This window comes from Paroedura picta, chromosome 15, assembly GCF_049243985.1.
Source record: "Paroedura picta isolate Pp20150507F chromosome 15, Ppicta_v3.0, whole genome shotgun sequence".
NCBI classification, from domain to species: Eukaryota; Metazoa; Chordata; class Lepidosauria; order Squamata; family Gekkonidae; genus Paroedura; species Paroedura picta.
In genome coordinates, this window is record NC_135383.1 from 32,060,179 (window position 1) to 32,079,010 (window position 18,832).

At 48.5% G+C, this 18,832-nt stretch overlaps 1 protein-coding gene across 5 annotated transcripts in view; it reads left to right on the forward strand.

Moving 5' to 3' along the window:
* LOC143824183 (uncharacterized) overlaps positions 1 to 13,040 on the forward strand; it is a 264,423-nt gene extending 251,383 nt beyond the window's left edge. For 4 of the 5 annotated variants that reach the window (XR_013226721.1, XR_013226722.1, XR_013226724.1 and 1 more), the window contains one exon: positions 12,923 to 13,006. Coding sequence is in view for 1 of the 5 variants with exons in the window: in XM_077311141.1 (XP_077167256.1) it covers positions 8,008 to 9,768 (1,761 nt within the window). In the remaining 4 variants the exon portion in view is untranslated. Of the gene's footprint in view, positions 1 to 7,954; positions 9,810 to 12,922 lie in introns of those variants that run through there. The other variant, XM_077311141.1, reaches the window with a different exon arrangement.
* The last annotated feature ends 5,792 nt before the right edge of the window (positions 13,041 to 18,832 follow it).

The window sequence follows — 18,832 nt, forward strand, 5'->3', positions numbered from 1 at the left end:
TCTATTTGCCAGGAATTGAGAGGGCCGGATGCCATGATCTTTGTTTTCTTGATTTTGAGTTTCAAACCAACTTTTGCACGCTCCTCCTTCACCCGCATCAACAGGCTCTTTAGTTCCTCTTCACTTTCTGCCATTAGAGTGGATTCATCTGCATATCTGAGGTTGTTGATATTTCTCCCTGCAATCTTGATCCCAATTTGTGACTCATCTAACTCCGTCTTTCTCATGATGTGCTCCGCATACAAGTTAAATAAGCAAGGCGACAGTATACAGCATTGCCGAACTCCTTTCTCAATTTTGAACCAATCAGTGATTCCATGCCCGGTTCTCACTGTTGCTTCTTGACCTGCATATGGGTTTTGACAAGAGACAAATAAGATGCTCTGGTATTCCCATCTCTTTAAGAACGTGCCACAATTTCTTGTGCTCCACACAATCACTTGGAGGAGGGCAGGATGCTGTTTCCGTTGGCTGCAGAGGAAAGGACGCGCAATAATGGGTTTAAACTACAAGTACAACAATATAGGCTAGATATCAGGAAAACAATTTTCACAGTCAGAGTAGTTCAGTACTGGAATAGGCTGCCTAAGGAGGTTGTGAGCTCCCCCTCACTGGCAGTCTTCAAGCAAAGGTTGGATACACACTTTTCTTGGATGCTTTAGGATGCTTTGGGCTGATCCTGCGTTGAGCAGGGGGTTGGACTAGATGGCCTGTATGGCCCCTTCCAACTATGATTCTATGATTCTGTGATTCTAAAGGCTTTAGCATAGTCAATGAAGCAGAAATAGATGTTCTTCTGGAACTCCCTAGCTTTCTCCATGATCCAGCATATGTGGCAATTTGATCTCTAGTTCCTCTGCCTCTTCGGAATCCTGCCTGTACTTCTGGAAGCTCTTGGTCCACATATTGCTGGAGCCTAGCTTGTAGGATTTTGAGCATAACTTTGCTAGCATGAGAAATGAGTGCAATGGTGCGGTAGTTTGAACATTCTTTGGCATTGCCCATCTTTGGGACTGGAATGTAAACTGACCTTTTCCAATCCTGTGGCCATTGTTGAGTTTTCCAAATTTGCTGGCATATTGAGTGTAGCACTTTTACTGCATCGTCTTTTAAGATTTTGAATAGTTCAACTGGAATGCTGTCACCACCACTAGCTTTATTGTTGCTCAAACTTCCTAAGGCCCATTTGACTTCACATTCCAGCCTGTTCCTAATCTCAACTGGAAGTCGGAAGTCTGACTGGGATTCTATCAAGGTACTGTGGCCTGCTGATATCCATGGACCTTTGTTTAAGAAAGGACTGGGCTTGATCATTATGTAAGTGGAGTAACAGTTGTTTTGGCAACCCAGGTTGTGCTGTCTTGGGCCTCACAGTTTTTAACCAAGGTCATTTAATATAGGTGATGCTAGGCTCTTGGTATTATGGTTTAATTTTAACCAGTGGGTGCCCGATAACAAACTGATTTTATCTTTCACTCTTTGCATTCCTGTTCCCAGTCATACATGTTATTATTGTTATTATCAATATTCAATATTGTGTGGTGCTCATGGATCTTGTGGCACCCAAGATCATTCCTGCCATTCCCCAAATGTTTTAAACAGGGGGCAAAGCAAAGGAAAGGTTAAGACTACTCGTCCTGCAATCTGTTAGAAAATCTGATTACTCCCAATTATCAGGTTTTATTTGGAGGAAGAAAGGTCTTTATTGAAGAAATAACAATTAGATCATCATGGGGTCCTTCCTAAGACTGATACCTTCTTACCTACCTGATGCCCACTGCTCCTCCCAGTGCCAAACAGTTTGGGCGCAAACAGTCGTTGACAAAATGGACGGTCTTCAGTGCACAGTGTCTTTGAGATAGGGTTTCTCAGGCAATTCCCAGTTGGGGGAATGTGGTAGGAAGGATGGGCATTCACAGCTAAGGTCTGAGGCAGGATGGCTAGCTAAAGGATCAAGGGGGAACCGGAAAGCACAAACAATATACTGACAGGAGGGTGATAGTGACGAGAACCAGGTTACATGATAAAACACATCAATCATGGTTTTGACATCCACAGCACGAGGATCTTCACTGAATTACTTTTAATTTTTTACTTAGTTCATTTTTAGTTAGTTTTTATAGTTTTTTTTGTAAGCAAGAAAATGTTTAATGTTAATTTTAAAAGGCACTCTGTTAAGCAGAGCTTTTGCCTGAAATACTGAAGTGCCGCTTAGAGGATTATGTGAAACCATGATGTGGTTGATCCTGTGGCAATCATTTTACGATTGGCTCCACCTCCTTTGGTGGCCATTCTTGTGCTTGTGCCCCGTATCCTGTGTCAGAATACCAAAGGTTCCCTCAGGCTCAAAAATGTTGGAATCTTCTGCTTAATAATATGCATAGTTTCAAAAAAATTGGTTATTTCACCACCTTCCCAGTGGAGCCATGTTCTAACCATATTGGTGTAACTAGTCTGGCCTTCCTGGGAGAGGTCAAAAATGTGAATATGCAGTCTTGGAGTAATGGTAAGTTTTGAATGCAGAATTATGTCTGTTTGTTTTATGTATTTATTTTTGCATTTATATCCCACTGTTCCGTGGAGGCATAATGTATTTGCCTATTGCAGTTCGTTGTGGTCCCTCTAATGATTCCAGAAACAGCATGGAGTTGGGGCACTGCAGTGGGAGAAGGGAACACGGAAAAGAAATAACCTAATACACCTTTTTATCACTGGGGACTAGTCAACACTTGACAATTTTACTGAGGCCCAGGGGGAGGGGTAGTCTTTTGCCGGGGGACGTCGCTGCCGCTGCCTGAGCCCCTGCTCCGCTTGCTTTCCTGCCAGCGCCCCTGACTTCCTGCTGCCCGCTGCGGGGCGCTGCCAGCAGCAGATGCACAGTGCCATGCCGAGGGGGAGCCCCTGACCTAATAGATCAAAGCCATACGAAGAAGGGGTGCAAAGATGCTTTGTGAGTCTCTGAGAAAACATTTAGGATAAAGTAGGATCATTGGCTTTAAAATGCCAATTATGTTCAACTCTTGGAATTTATCTTCATTTCTGTTGGAGTCCTTCCTGGTGCCAGGTTAGAGGCCCTGGGTGATTAGAGCGTACTGTATCCATTCAGACTGCAGGTGAGGAAACTGTTCTTGAGCATTCCTTCATTTTAAAAAATCTTTGAAATAAATAATTTGCCATTAGCCTGCCTAGTGAACTGGATAAAACAAGATTTTCTATTAGACAATGAGAAGGAGTATAACAAAAATTGAATCCAATAGCACCTTAGCCACTAACTTGCCTTTTCCCTCTATGTTTGTACTCTCATGATCCTTGTCCCATTTTTTCTGAGGAAGAGTGCTTGCATTCAAAAGTTCACGCCTCGAATAAATCTTTGTTGGTCTTAAAGATGCCTGATTGTACTCAATTTCTGTTGTACTCCTTCAGACCAACATGGCTGCCCACCTGAATCTATCTTAACAGGAAGGAGTGTTACCTTTTGTAGAAGAAGAGTTGGTTTTTATACCCCAATGGAGTCTCAAAGCGGCCTTCTCTCCCCCTCCCCAAATAGATCACCCTTTGAGATAGGTGTGGCCAAGAGAGCTCTGAGAGAGAATTAGGGTGTGCAAATGGGGAAAGTAACAGCCATTAATGATGGAAATTCATGAGCAGAACAGAGAGTCTGTTTTTCTCACCATTGGAAACAGTGGAGGTAGGATGGGCCACCCTCTCTGGGAGCCCCTGGAATTGGACCCTCTACTCCAATCTTCTTGAAACTTGGGGGCTCATCAAAGAAGAGGCTTCTGAAGCTCCCATCATCACAGGTTCTCCTTTCCAGCCCCCCCCCCCAACAACACAGAAAGTTTGGAGCTTCTAACTCAAACCCCCAGCTCCCAGGCCACTGAGAAGAGGGAAGCCTGAAAATTGCCAAAGCAGGGAGGGGACTCTCACTCCCAAAGGTTTAGCATGCAGGAGATGATGGGAATAAACAGGAATTACAGCTCATCTTCACAAAGAGAGCAGTTCCCATCACCTCCCCTGGAGAAAAGGGATCCATGCCAGAGCAGCAAGGGAGGGCTGTGGCTGGCTATCCCAGCAATGCTTGGGTGCCAGCCTCCTGGAGACCCACTGGAAGCGCACCACAGTCCACACAGAGCTCACCTGTGTTCCCCTGGAGAGGAGAAGATGATGGGGGGAGGAATCTTGCAGCACAACTAGAAGCTAAGGGATGCCAGCCTCCAGGGGGAACCTGGAGGCCCACCAAACACCACAGGAGATAGAGAGAAGAGGCGATGCCTGCTACTGGCAAGGTAGGAGTGGGAATCTCCCAGTGGAGGAGTTCTGGGTGGCCTAAGCACTGAATCTACACTTCCATCATCACAGGTTCTCCTTTCCAGTCTCCTCCAACAGCAACAAAAAAAACAGTTAAGAGGAAGACTAGTTGATTTTATACCCTGCTTTTCACTATCTAAAGGAGGCTCAAAGTGGCTTACAGTTGCCTTCTTTCTCTCCCCACACCAGACACCCTGAATGGTTGGTGGGTCTGAGAGAGCTGTCAGAATTGTTGTGTGAAAGCAGTTCTGACGGGAGTTAGACAAGGTCTCCCAGCTGTCCGCCGATTGACCACTGGAGAATCAAACCCAGCTCTTCTTTAACCACTCATCATAGTCCTCCACCCCCCACTACCCGCATGCCTGGCTCTGATAGCGTCCATAACTCTTGGGACTCCCTCAGAGCTGATGGTCTCTTCTTGTATTTTGCATGAGCTCTAAGGATTGAGAGGTTTTTCCATGGGGGGGGGGCTTTTGGTGAATGTGGGGGGCTAAATTTGATTGTTAGGACCCTCTGGTTCTCTGCAGTGACTTGTTTTGAGATTGGTAGTGTGGATTTGGTAGGGCAGCCAATCAAAATGGGCAGTGATGGCCCTGCCACCTCTGTCTGCAGGATTTTAAGTGTGGGGAGAGCATTTCTCAACCCCGCAACCTAGGACAGACTCCGAGGGGATGCAGTCACAGCAGTTCTGGGCTCACCTCAGTCCTCCTCATAGTCCAGTCCTGGGAAGCCAAAAGCTGGCAAGTTGATCTTGAGAAAGGTCAACTGCTGGACATTTTCAGGCTTCAGGTAGGAGCGATGTGTGCAGACAATGTCAGCTGCTTTGGATGCTTGTCAGAGGGCACGAAGGGAAGATCCTGAGCATGCAGGAGAGGGCCGGCCAGACTGCCTCCCACAGGGCCCAGCACTTCACAGGACGACGTCTCTGGGGTCCCTGGGATCCCAGAGTTAGACCTTCAGCATCACAGTCACAGTATCCTCTCTCAATCAGTTGTATATATAGTGTTTTGTAGAATGGAGATAATTTAATAAAAATATTTTACCTCCAAAAAGAAATATTTTACCTCTCTCAAGTCCCTCATGCCCCCAAAGGAAGAAGAAGGATGCAGAAACCCCAGCAAGAAGTCCTCCTGCTCCAGCCTCTTGAAGGGGCTGTCCTCGGGGCAGGTGAGGAAGGAGAAGCAGCCATACTGATTTCTTCCCCCCCCCCCACCTCGGCTGCCAACCTTGCCTCTTTGGACATCCGCCACACAACCCTCCGAATGAGCAGTGCACACCATTCAGAGAAGCTCTTCTCCCTCTCTGTGATACTGCCCTTGACACGGGGATCACACATAGCTGCAACCCTGTATGAGTTTGCCTTGCAGAGGGGCCCAAAGCATTCCTCGAAACCTCTTTGGAGCCTTTGTGCATGTCCATGCATGGCTGGAACCCTGCCTGTGTGTCCTAGGCCTGAGTTTGCAAAGGGAGCCATTGCCTCGCACACCTTGTGGACCATGGAGAAGACCAGACCCAAACTTACAATGTCAGACAAAAGCATTTCTGTGAAGATCTTGAAGGGGCCAAGAACCTCCACAGTCTGGAAAAGGATCTCCCATTCTGGGTCAGTGATCCATGTCTCAGCATCAAAAATCCCTGTGTCATGGGCATTGAGGGCACGCCTCTGCTCCACCAAGTGTGCAAACATGGCATGAGAGGAGTTCCAACACGTGCTAATGTCTCCAGTGAGGCAGTGTTGTGGCACCTCCATCAGGACCTGCCTCTCCTGCAGACAATGGAAGTCCATCGAGCTGTGGTTGAAGTGAGCCACGATCTTCTGCCACTTTACGGTGAGAAGCCAGAACCCACAGATCTCAGCAGATAAGATGGATTCCTGTGTGGAACCTACCCCAAGGACATCCTGAACCACCAGGTGAGGCCACACAAGTGATATTCGTCAGGGCCAAGTCCTTGGCCACCTTCTTCATGTTCAGGGCCCTATCTATCACCCAAAATCCCTTGGTCACTCTCCCTCTGCCTACCCAGCTCTCCAACATCCTCAATATGGTACGCCTGAGGTTTTCTGCTGTGTGCCACCCATTGAAGGGTTCGATGTGCAGCAAAGTGATAGCCAGCCCTGCAGCCCTGATCCTGCCTAAAACTATTGGGCCCACCCTGGACCTCTTGGAGGTCCCACCAATGCAGTCAGTGAAATGTACACATTGTGCACATGACACGCTGTCCATATGTCTGACATGAAGTGCATGGTTCCAGAAGCTCGGGACATGCCTGCCTCCACATGAGGCCTGGCTGCCCTATTAGGAGACGGCAAACACTGTCCTGCTCATCATCATGCCACTAGGAGGCTGGTTCCAGGTTGACATGCGATGGCAGAGTCTGTGGAACAGCTAATCATTTGCCAGGGAGAAGGGGTGCCCATTCAATGGCATCAGCATTGCTAGTTTGCTGTTCGTGCCTTTGGGTCCTGTGGCCACTTCCCCGATAGGCACACTGGTGCCATCCCCCCCCCTCCACACCTCTATGAGAGTTGCTCTGAAGGTGGAGGTCACAGGTCTCCTTCCTGCAGCTGGCTGGTGGTGCCTGCGTGGGCACGCCAGTGGCAGCCTGTCTCTCCCCCCAAAGTAGCAGTGCCTGGTGGTGCCTCTTCACGTGGTTCCTGAAGGCAGTTGTTGAGAAATGACGGGGTTCTCTCCCTCGACTGGCCGGTTGCCTACAGACCTGGCACTCTGCAAAACTGGTCTTCTCCACTATTTGGAAGTGGTTCCAGACTAGGGAGGATGGGTCCCCCATCAGGCATGCCGGGTTCAATTCTGCACTCCCCCACATGCAGCCAGCTGGGTGACCTTAGGCTCACCACAGAACTGATAAAACTGTTCTGACCGAGCAGTGATATCAGCGCTCTCTCAGCCTCACCCACATCATAGGGTGTCTGTTGTGGGGAGAGGAAAAGGAAGGCGACTGTAAGCCGCTGTGAGCCTCCTTCAGGTAGAGAAAAGTGGCATATAAGAACTCTTCTTCTTCCTCTTCTTCAGTAATCTCAGGGCTCTCTCAGCCTCACCCACCTCACAGGGTATCTGTTGTGGGGAGAGAAAAGGGAAGGCGACTGTAAGCCGCTTTGAGCCTCCTTCAGGTAGCGAAAAGTGGCATATAAGAACGAACTCCTTCTTCTACTTCTTCTTCTTCTTCTACTACTACTACTACTACTACTACTACTACTACTACTACTATTACTACTACTAGTAGTAGTAGTAGTAGTAGTAGTGTCAGGATTGTAGAATCTCTGTCATAAATTAGCCTGAGTTCCTCCATGTCAGTTATATTGCTTAATTGAACCTGGCGCCTGTTAGCCCCGACCTTGTAGTTTGTAGCAATAAAATAGAATAGTGATGTTATTCTAACCTTATCTTGTTATGGGCACACAGGGTTGTTGTCAATTCTCTCAAGGATGGGAGTTTGGAATCCTGTTGTTGTTTCACATATGTCTTTTCTCACTAACCCCCCTCCTTGGGAACTGTCAAGTTTTGGGCGGGAGAAATGTATTGATAAGCTGAGGCAAATCTGGCTTCGAGTCAGATTTGACTTTCAGTCCAATGCGTATAGTGCTAATCAATAAAACTATTTTCTTTTGAATAAGTTTTGTTGTGAGTTTCCTGTGCGTCTGACATCAAGTCAAATCTCACAACTCCTTTCACCTGCAAAATGCAGGGCGAGGGACATACTTTTTCTGAGCAGGGAGAGGGCCTGGATTGGGACCTCTCCCAGGGCGACGGCGCGAGTGCCGGCCCGCACAGCTCGGGCATGATGCGGGCAATCTCGGGGACAACCCCGGGGCCCGAGGAATTTTTGGAACGACACGTCACCCAGCGCAGGCGATTGTCAAAATACGACCGCCCTACTGGGGACGAGAGGTGGCCGGAGCACCTGGGACTGCCTAGCTACGCGCTGGAGCCTGTGGGTGAGACACAGGACTTGCAGTACAAGCTGGACAGGGTGACTAACTGGCTGCAGGATCTTTCGGGTCGGTTGGATCCGGAGGAGAAGCGCCGAACGCAACGCCTGCTGAAGGAAGTGCGTGGTGGTGGTGCGCACGATACCAGCCTGCGACGAGTGAGTGGTGGGCTTGCACTGCGGGAGCACGGCATGGCGGACACGCAAGCGGCAGCGGATGCTGAGGCGTTGGCCAGGGCCAGGGCGCAGCTGGAGATCGAGGCGGAGGCAGAGGCTCGAGCGAGAGAGCAACGCGAACAAGAAGGCGAGGGCGAGGAGCGAGAGGACGAAGGCGGCGCGGGCGGCGATGGAGCAGGAGGAGACGGCGCGGACGGAGGCGAGGACGCAGCGGCGGCGGCAGCAGCGGCGGCGGCAGCGGACGTTGCGGGAGCCGAGGCGGCGGCGGCAGCAGCGGCGCGCGAAGCGGCGCGAGCGGCAGCGCGAGCAGCGGAGGCAGCCCGGGTGGCGGAACGAGCAAGAGCGGCGGCGGGGAGAGGACGAGGCATCGGCCGCAGTGCAAGACCCCCAGCACCGGCCCCGGCACCGGCGGATTGGGGCCCGGGGCGCCTACCAGCCCACCTCCGGGGTGTGGAGATGCGGAGCACCTATAAATTCAAGGCTAAGTTTTCCGGAGACCCCTCCGATTTTCCTACGTTTCTGGTGCACCTCCAGGCCTACATGATGGAAATGGGGTTCACTTTCCAGGATGATGCTGAGAAAGTGCGCTTCGTGGGCCAAGCCCTAGAAGGCAAAGCAGCCAAGTGGTTTGTGGACTTGTACCGCTATCACCCCCAAGCCATTCGTGACTACAACCATTTCATGAGAGCCCTGCGCCAGATGTACGTGGAACCGTTCGAGCGAGAGACCGCGGAGAAGAAACTCAGGGCTCACCGGCAAGGGAAGTTGTCAGTGGTCGAGTACGCCAGGGAGTTTAAAGAGCTGGCTTCCTCGGTGCCGGACTGGACGGAGCCCCAACGTGTGCTGTCGTTTGTGGGGGGCCTCAATCCTACTCTGGCAGACAAATGCCTCCTCCTGGAAGACCCGCTTACAGTCGAAGGTTGGGTCCAATTGGCTGGGGAGATGGAAAATCGATTGGAGCGAGCTTCGATGGTGCAAGTCCTGGCAGGCAAAACCGTGGCGAAAACTTCCACCCCGGCGAAAACCAAGCCCCGAGCCAAGTTGGAGCCGTCTGAGCGCTCCCGGCGCATGGAAAAAGGGCTGTGCTTGGGTTGTGGCCAAGCGGGGCACTTTCTCGCAAACTGCCCCTCAAAAGCAACAGCGACCCCGAGGGCCGTGAGCAGCGCCCCACCGAAAGCCCAGCCTGCCAAGAAACCCACTCCCAAGAAAAGTGCCAAGTCTCTCCTGGCGCCGGTGACTGCCGTGCCAGCAGTGGACGACTCGGAGGAGGGAAGCGGGCTGGAGGACGAGGATCAAGCCGAGGAGCAGTCGGGAAACGAGGACGGTCTGCTGTAAAGGCGCCCCGCCAGCAGGCCGCCAACAGGGGCAAACGCGTGGTGAGTGATTCCCCCTTACTACTCCTACCTGCCAAGCTCTCCAACCCCAAGTCGGGGAAAACAGTGGGAGTCCGGTGTATCGTGGACTCAGGGTGCACCCAATCCCTAGTGAGCCCAGCACTGGCCGAGACTTTGGGGGTGGGAAAGGTGCCGCTGAGGGATCCCTTGCCCATCACCCAATTGGATGGGAAATGTGCTCCCGGAGGGGAGGCCACGGCGAAAACGCGCCCAATGGACTTGGACATAAAAAAACATTGGGAGCAAATCCAGCCTTTGGTAGCCCCTCATTCTGCCTTCCCTTGTGTGTTAGGGTTGGATTGGCTGAAGGAACATGACCCCCTAGTGAAGTGGAAAGAAGGGACCGTGGACTTTACCTCTCCCGCCTGCGAGCAGCACGCTCGACCGCGGGATTCCCCACTGACGGGGGTTGTGGCCGCTTTGGGATCGGGGGGGACAGCGCTCCCTCCTGAGTATCGAGACTTTGCTGATGTGTTCGCGGAGGTGGAGTGCAACCAACTGCCCCCCCACCGTAAAACTGACTGTGCCATTGAATTAAAGAAAGGGGAACCACTCCCCAAAGCCAAACTTTATTCCATGAGCCCCCGGGAAATGGCGGAGCTTAGGGAATTTTTGGATAAGAACTTGGCGAGGGGTTTTATTAGACCGGCCACATCTTCATTGGCGGCCCCGGTCCTTTTTGTAAAAAAGAAGGACGGTTCGCTACGTTTGTGTACTGACTACCGTGGGTTGAATGCGGTCTCCACCTGCAATGCCTACCCGCTCCCCCTGATAAAAGACTTGTTGGGCCACTTGGGGAAGGCACGAATTTTTACAAAATTGGATTTGAGGGAAGCCTATTACCGAGTTCGGATCAAGAAGGGGCACGAATATCTAACGGCTTTTAACACCCCCCTGGGGCAATTTGAGTACACCGTAATGCCGTTCGGCCTCGCCGGCGCTCCGGGCGTGTTCATGAATATGATTAATGAAATTATGCATGATTTATTGTACCAAGGGGTGTTGGTTTACATTGATGATATTCTTGTGTATTCTGAGAATGTTGAGAGTCATGCTGATCTGGTACGCGAAGTGCTCAACCGCTTGCGAAAGCACCAATTGTTTGCTAAACTGTCTAAATGTGAGTTCCACCGCGATGCGGTGGAGTTTCTGGGGTTCCGTGTCTCCCAAGCGGGGATTGAGATGGACCCTGGCAAGGTGCGTGACTTGCTGGCTTGGGAACCTCCCCGCACCAGGAGGCAACTGCAAAGTTTCTTAGGGTTCGCTAATTTTTACAGGACTTTCATCCCCAATTTTGCCAAAGTGGCGCTGCCCCTCACTGACTTGTTGAAAACCAAACAAGGGGGAAAAACGGCGAGCCGCCCGGGGACGCCCCTTCTGTGGACTCCCCCCTGTCAAAACGCATTCGACAAACTAAAGTTATTGTTTACGTCCGAACCCGTACTGGCCCATGCTGACCCTTCTAAGCAATTTACTGTACAAGTAGACTCCTCGGACGTAGCAATGGGGGCCGTGATCCTCCAAGAGGGGGAGGACGGAAAGTTACACCCGCTGGCCTATCTGTCAAAGAAATTTTCAGGGGCAGAGCGAAATTGGGCAATTTGGGAAAAAGAGGCGGCTGCAGTAAAATTGGCCCTTTCCACCTGGAGGCATTGGCTAGAAGGATCCGCGATCCCATTTGTAGTCTGGACGGATCATAAAAACCTTCAGGCACTTAAGCAGCCCCGATCGCTTTCCGCCAAGCAAATGAGATGGGCAGAGTTTTTCGCCCGTTTCAACTTCTCCCTAAAGCATCTGCCGGGTAAAATGAACTTTTTGGCAGATGCATTATCGCGCCTGCCCCAGTACAACAGCAAACGAGACCCATTGGTGGACACCGTTTTCACTCCCGCCCAACTAGGGATGGCCGCTGTGACGCGCAGCCACGTAAAGACTGATACGCCCATCCCAGGGGGCTGGGTCCAGAAGGGGATGTCACAAGATCCGGAGTTTTGCTCCCTCCGCCCTGATCTGACTGAGAAGGGGGGGCTCTTTTTTAAGGGCGAGAGACTCTTTGTTCCTGTGGCGGCCAGGGGAAAAGTTTTGAAACTTTGCCACGACGCAAAAACTGCTGGACACTTTGGTTTTGTAAAAACTTTGCACCTAGTCAGGAGACAATATTGGTGGCCGTCCCTGCGCAAAGATGTGGAGAAATATGTGCAGGGATGCCCTGTTTGTATTGCCTCAAAACCGGTTGGAGGCAAGAAAAAGGGGCTATTGCAACCACAGCCCACCCCCTCTCGTCCATGGACAGATGTCACTATGGACTTTATTACGGACCTCCCTCCCAGCCATGGGAACACCGTTATATGGGTGGTAGTGGATGCTTTTTCCAAACAGGCTCACTTCATTCCCTGCACGGGGGTGCCTTCAGCACCAAAATTGGCTTCTCTTTTCATTGAACACGTGGTACGTCTGCACGGGATCCCGACACGTGTCCTGACGGATCGGGGCCCCCAGTTCGTTTCTAAGTTTTGGAGGGAACTCCTGAGACTTTTGGGGGTGGAGCAAGCCCTCACTTCGGGCTATCACCCTGAATCAAATGGCCAGACCGAAAGGGTAAACCAAATCCTGGAACAGTACTTACGTTGTTTCATCAATCACCAGCAGGACAATTGGGTCTCTTTATTACCGATGGCTGAATTTGCCTACAACAATGGGGTTCACGCCTCAACTGGGGTATCACCTTTCAAAGTAGTGTATGGGACTGATTTAGCAACAGCCCCCACCTGGGAGCTCCACTCCACCGAGGCTCCTGACATAAATAAATGGGCAGCCACCATCAGTACAGGTTGGCCAGAAATTGTAGCTAGCCTCAAGGAGGCAAAACAAGCCTATAAAGCTCAAGCGGATAAGAAAAGAGTACCTGCACCTGACTGGAAAGTGGGAGACCTGGCCTATTTGTCTACTAAGAACCTGAGGTGCCAACAGAAGTCAAAGAAACTTGGCCCTAAATACGTGGGGCCATTTAAAGTGATAAAACTGATTAATACTGTGACTGTTGAGCTAGCTTTACCAAAGACTTATAGGAATGTGCATCCGGTTTTTCATTCCAGCCTGCTGCGGAGAGCTCCGGTCCCTGACGAGTGGCACCCTCCTCCAGACCAGCCTGTGCCAATTTTCATCGATAAAGACACCCACTATGAAGTCAACCAAATTTTAGACTCTCGTTTGCACAAGGGTCGCCTTCAATATCTGGTCGATTGGAAAGATTTCCCCTCGGGGGACAAAGAGTGGGTGGAGGCAAGGAATGTGAAGGCACCCCGCCTCCTCCGGGCTTTCCATCGGGCATTCCCGGATTGTCCTCGCCCAGTAGATGCCGGCTAGATGGAGGAGTGAAGTTAGTTTTAATGCGGAGGGATGTCAGGATTGTAGAATCTCTGTCATAAATTAGCCTGAGTTCCTCCATGTCAGTTATATTGCTTAATTGAACCTGGCGCCTGTTAGCCCCGACCTTGTAGTTTGTAGCAATAAAATAGAATAGTGATGTTATTCTAACCTTATCTTGTTATGGGCACACAGGGTTGTTGTCAATTCTCTCAAGGATGGGAGTTTGGAATCCTGTTGTTGTTTCACATATGTCTTTTCTCACTAACCCCCCTCCTTGGGAACTGTCAAGTTTTGGGCGGGAGAAATGTATTGATAAGCTGAGGCAAATCTGGCTTCGAGTCAGATTTGACTTTCAGTCCAATGCGTATAGTGCTAATCAATAAAACTATTTTCTTTTGAATAAGTTTTGTTGTGAGTTTCCTGTGCGTCTGACAAGTAGTAGTAGTAGTAGTAGTAGTAGTAGTAGTACCACCACCACCACCACCATCATCACCATCAGAAGAGGAGAGCGAATGTTATCCCAATCTTCAAAAAAGGGAGGAGAGATGACCTGGGAAACTACAAGCCAGTGAGTTTGACCTCAATTTCAGGGAACATAATAGAGCAGATGTTAAAGGGTGATCTGCAATTATCTGAAGAACAATTTGCTTATCCAGGGAAGTCAGCATGGATTTGTCTCCAGGTCCTGCCAGACCAACCTGGTTTCTTTCTTTGACCAAGTCATGGATTTATTAGATCATGGAAACTCAATGGATGTTGTTTACCTAAATATTAGTAAGGCTTTTGACAAGGTTCCCCATGATGTTCTGATGGGTAAATTGGAGAACTGTAGACTGGATTTTTGGGTGGTTAGATGGATAGGGAACTGGCTAGAAAGCCACACCCAAAGTGTGATTGTCAGTGGTATTTCATCAAATTGGAGGGAGGTGAGCAGCGTAATTCCACAGGGGTCATTACTGGTTCTGGTAGCTTTCAACATTTTTATCAATGACCTGGATAAGGGATAGGGGAACTGTTCATTAAATTTGCAGATGACACCAAATTGGGCCACAAACATGAGAAGCATGCATCCTGGATGGGAGATACACTTCTGGGTATCTGTGTATGTGACCGTGATCTTGGGGTACTTGTAAGCTAAATATGAGGAGACAGTATGATATGGTGGTAAGGAGGGAAATGCAGTTTTGAGTTGTATCAACAGAGACAGCACATCAAAATCACAAGGTGTTGTAGTTCCACTGTATACCACACTGTGGAGTTCTGGAGGCCTTACTTCACAAAGGATATGAACAAAATTGAGAGAGTTCAGAGGAGAGTGATGATCCAGGGCCTGGGGACCAAGCCCTATCAGGAAAGGCTGAGGGACTTGGGAATCTTCACCCTGTAGAAATGTTGAGAAGGGACATGATTGCTGTCTTTAAATATTTGAAATGTTGTCACTTAGCGGAAGGCAGGGAAAGGTTCCTGTTGTCAGCATAGGATAGGACCTGCAGTAATGGGTTTAAACTACATGTAGAATGATACCAGCTAGATACCAGGGTGGGGAATTCACAGTCACAGTAGTTCAGCAGAGGGATGAGCTGCCTACGAAGGTTATGAGTTCCCCTTACTGGCAATCTTTAAGCAGCAGCTGGACAGATACTTATCCTAGATGCTTTAAGCTGATCCTGCATTGATTCAATAATTCTATGATTCTAACATTGTAATAGCTTTGATACGAATCAAAGTCTCAAGCCATTCAATTAATAAAAAGGACAGAAAAAGATAAATTGGATCCAAATGTACTAATTCCCTGAAGGACTACTTCAGAATATAACAACAGCAAATTAACTAGTTATGTCCTTGATTTCTACTATGCCCACTATGTCCAGAACATATGTACCAGTTTAGACAAAGAGCCTTTAAAGTATGACAACTCCAATAATTCTGCAGCTCCAACTTTCTCCCCAGAAAGATTTCACAAAACCTTGCTGATGGTCTTTTTATGAATGAATAACTATGTATGCAGCCTGAAAGATGCTTGCAAATGGTCGGGGGCTGAAAACTTCATTGGGATTCAATATCTGAGTGTGGCTCAATTGATTTTGCAGGTGGAAATAATTCTGTTGCCAATAAACTGTTGTGCATCCAAGTTCAAAATGCCCTCCTTAAGTAGAAAATTTGAAGAATTGAGTCATAACCAATCACATTATGGTTCACATGTGCTAAGCACAATGAAGGGTGGATTGTAGTAACACACAATTCACAAACACGTTGTTAACCTTTAGAAAAATGTGGACTTGCCAAGCCCCTCATAGAAGTGAATGTAGCATTTCCCCTCAAATTCTTTAGCAAATTCCTATCTACGTATTGGGGGGACCATTTCCCATGCTAGCTGACAGTCATTCAGGCAGAGACCCAACCATGAATTCAGAATTTTAGCACGTTTTTGTTCTCCGTCATTTCCAGGAACAAAGGGCTGGAAAAAATCCAGAATCCATCCAAAAAGACCAACCCTGATAGTCAAGATAGCATTGGTTAGATGAAACAATGATCTTGGGTCAGTTATGAAAAATGTGAAATTGTCTATTAATTCCATTTCCTACAGTCAGTGCTCTGAGTGGAGGGCTGGTCTGCTAACTATGGTAACTTCTGAACCTTCAAGCGAGAATCTGAGCCCATGAGTTGAACTTTGCCTGTTAACTGCAGTTACAAGGGTTCTACCTATCTGATGAACATGGATTTCCTAACTGACTCCTGGATTGTTACTTAGCCACATTCATGCCCTAATCACAGCAAAAACAAGGAATCCAGCATTTGCTGGGGGGGGGGGGATGAGATTGGAATGATCATTGGGATGCTGAATCCTGATGATATCTGAACTGTGGCTCAATGGAAATCAGAATTATGTTTTCATAACATTGTGTACCCATTGACAAATTTGCTCATAAATCCACAGACTCTGTTAAGTTCAGTAACCATTTTTTTGTCCAAGCAGGATTCCCTCTTGTTCATCTATGTTGTTGGGCGGGCCCAGCGTGTCCTTTGAAAGAAGCAACAAAGATTTTTTATATGTCAGAAGGGTGTTGACTGTGGCATAATGTATGTAACTTTAAAAAGGCATTTTTTTACAGTTTATTCCAGGGTTTTTATACTCCCCTATGTTAGATCATAAACAGGTATTATCTTACTGTTTCATTGGCACTTATCTTATTCTTTTGACAACTTTTTTTCAGTAAACTTGCAGACTTCAAAGACTGAAATAAGGAAAAGAGTAAAAATAAAACCTTAATACAAAAAAACTGTAAATTAAAAAATATATTATACTTACATGCTACTTTTTAAAGAAATTATTTTAATACACATACACATTTATTTATTTATACACACACATTCTATATGATTGCACTGTATAAAATATATAAAGGGAAGTTACTGCCATATATCCTGCGTATTTAACCAAACAAATATCTGTACAAAAAAAGTATAATTTTAATCTGTTTCTCCAGTGGTAATAAAGTTACTTTTTCCTTTTCATGGCTGGCATCATCTTTTTTCCCCCTCCAGTTATGAGAATATTGAATAACCATCCTGGAAGAATTGCCTTTGTGGTTGTGCTGACACTGCTGTGTACACGGAAGTAAAGTAACAAACTTCTGTCCACTCACAAGGGTCTAACTCTGTTTAGGTTCACACAGTTCAGGTGACACTTTTCAGGCAGTAAGGAACTTCATTTCCACCACAAAAATGTGTTGACAGCTTCACACACTTGCGAAATGTTGCTATCACTGACTCGAATCTTTGGGTCAAGGAAAGGAAGAAAAACTCCTATGGCACCTTAAACATAAGTTTTTAAGAGGAAATGGGTTAAAATGGGGGAGGAGTCCAGTTGAAATCCTTGTAAAGATTACTTAAGTCTTTAAAGACTCTTTAGATATTCATCATCATAGATTTAGTAACTGGCATCTGATCAACATTCACCTTTCTGAAACTAAGGTCCATTGATAGGCTAGCAGGAGTCTAGGTAGAATTCCTTAGGATGGGTCTCAATAATTTGGGGTTTTTCCCCTAGTTCTGAAATCTATGTAAATGGTGAATGGCGCATGACCAAGAGATATATACCCCCCAGAAGAGCTCTATGTTCTGCCACCTCCAACTGGCTGCAGATCCCTGGCCTTAAAGAGGCACGTCGGACCTCAACAAGGCCAGGGCCTTCTCAGTCCTGGCCCCCACCTGGTGGAAGGAGCTCCCGAAGAGATCAGGGCCCTGCCGGAACTTCCACAATTCTACAGGGCCTGAGATAATGCTTGTGAGTTTTAAAGTCAGAATGATTCTTATAGCTGGAATGTTTTTAAATCTTTAAACCCCGCCCATCTTTAAAGCCTCTCCCGCCCACCCATGCTGTTCTCCCGGCTTCTGCCGGACCCGGGTGCTCCTTTGCGGCAGCGAAGGAACGCCCGGCCCCAGCAGAAACCTTGCCTGCTCACCCTTGCCGTTCTCCCGGCTTCTGCTGGGCCCGGCCATGGAGGAGCGCCCGGGCCAGGCAGAAGCGTCGCCCGCCCACCCTTGCCGTTCTTCCGGCTTCTGCTGGGCCCGGCCATGGAGGAGCGCCTGGGCCAGGCAGAAGCCTCGCCCGCCCTTCGCCGCCCTTTTCCCGCCTTCTCCCAGGCGCAGGCACTCCTTCACAGATGCGAAGGTGCTCCTGGGCAGGGCAGAAGCCTCGCCCTCCCTCCGCCGCCGTTTCCAGGCTTCTGCCGGGCCCAGGCGCTTCCTCGCAGTCACAGGGGTGCGCCTGGCCCCGGAACAAGCCACCAACCTTCTTTGGCTTCTGACCCAGGAAACTACAGACCAGTGAGTCTGACCTCTGTTGTGGGGAAGATAATGGAGCAGATATTAAAGGGAGTGATCTGCAAACATCTGGAGGACAATTTGGTGATCCAAGGAAGTCAGCATGGATTTGTCTCCAACAGGTCCTGCCAGACCAACCTGGTTTCCTTTTTTGACCAAGTAACAGGTTTGCTGGATCGGGGAAATTCGGTTGATGTCATTTACTTGGATTTTAGTAAAGCTTTTGACAAGGTTCCCCAATATGTTCTGATGAATAAATTGAAGGACTGCAATCTGGATTTTCAGATAGTTAAGTGGATAGGGAATTGGTTAGAGAACCGCACTCAAAGCGTTCTTGTCAATGGTGTTTCATCAGACTGGAGGGAGGTGAGTAGTGGGGTACCTCAGGGCTCGGTGCTCGGCTCGGTACTTTTTAACATATTTATTAATGATCTAGATGAGGGGGTGGAGGGACTACTCATCAAGTTTGCAGATGACACCAAATTGGGAGGACTGGCAAATACTCCGGAAGATAGAGACAGAGTTCAACGAGATCTCAACACAATGGAAAAATGGGCAAATGAGAACAAGATGCAATTTAATAAAGATAAGTGTAAAGTTCTGCATCTGGGTCAGAAAAATGAAAAGCATGCCTACTGGATGGGGGATACGCTTCTAGGTAACACTGTATGTGAACAAGACCTTGGGGTACTTGTGGATTGTAAACTAAAAATGAGCAGGCAGTGTGATGCAGCGGTAAAAAAGGCAAATGCCATTTTGGGCTGTATCAACAGGGGCATCACATCAAAATCGCAAGGTGTCATAGTCCC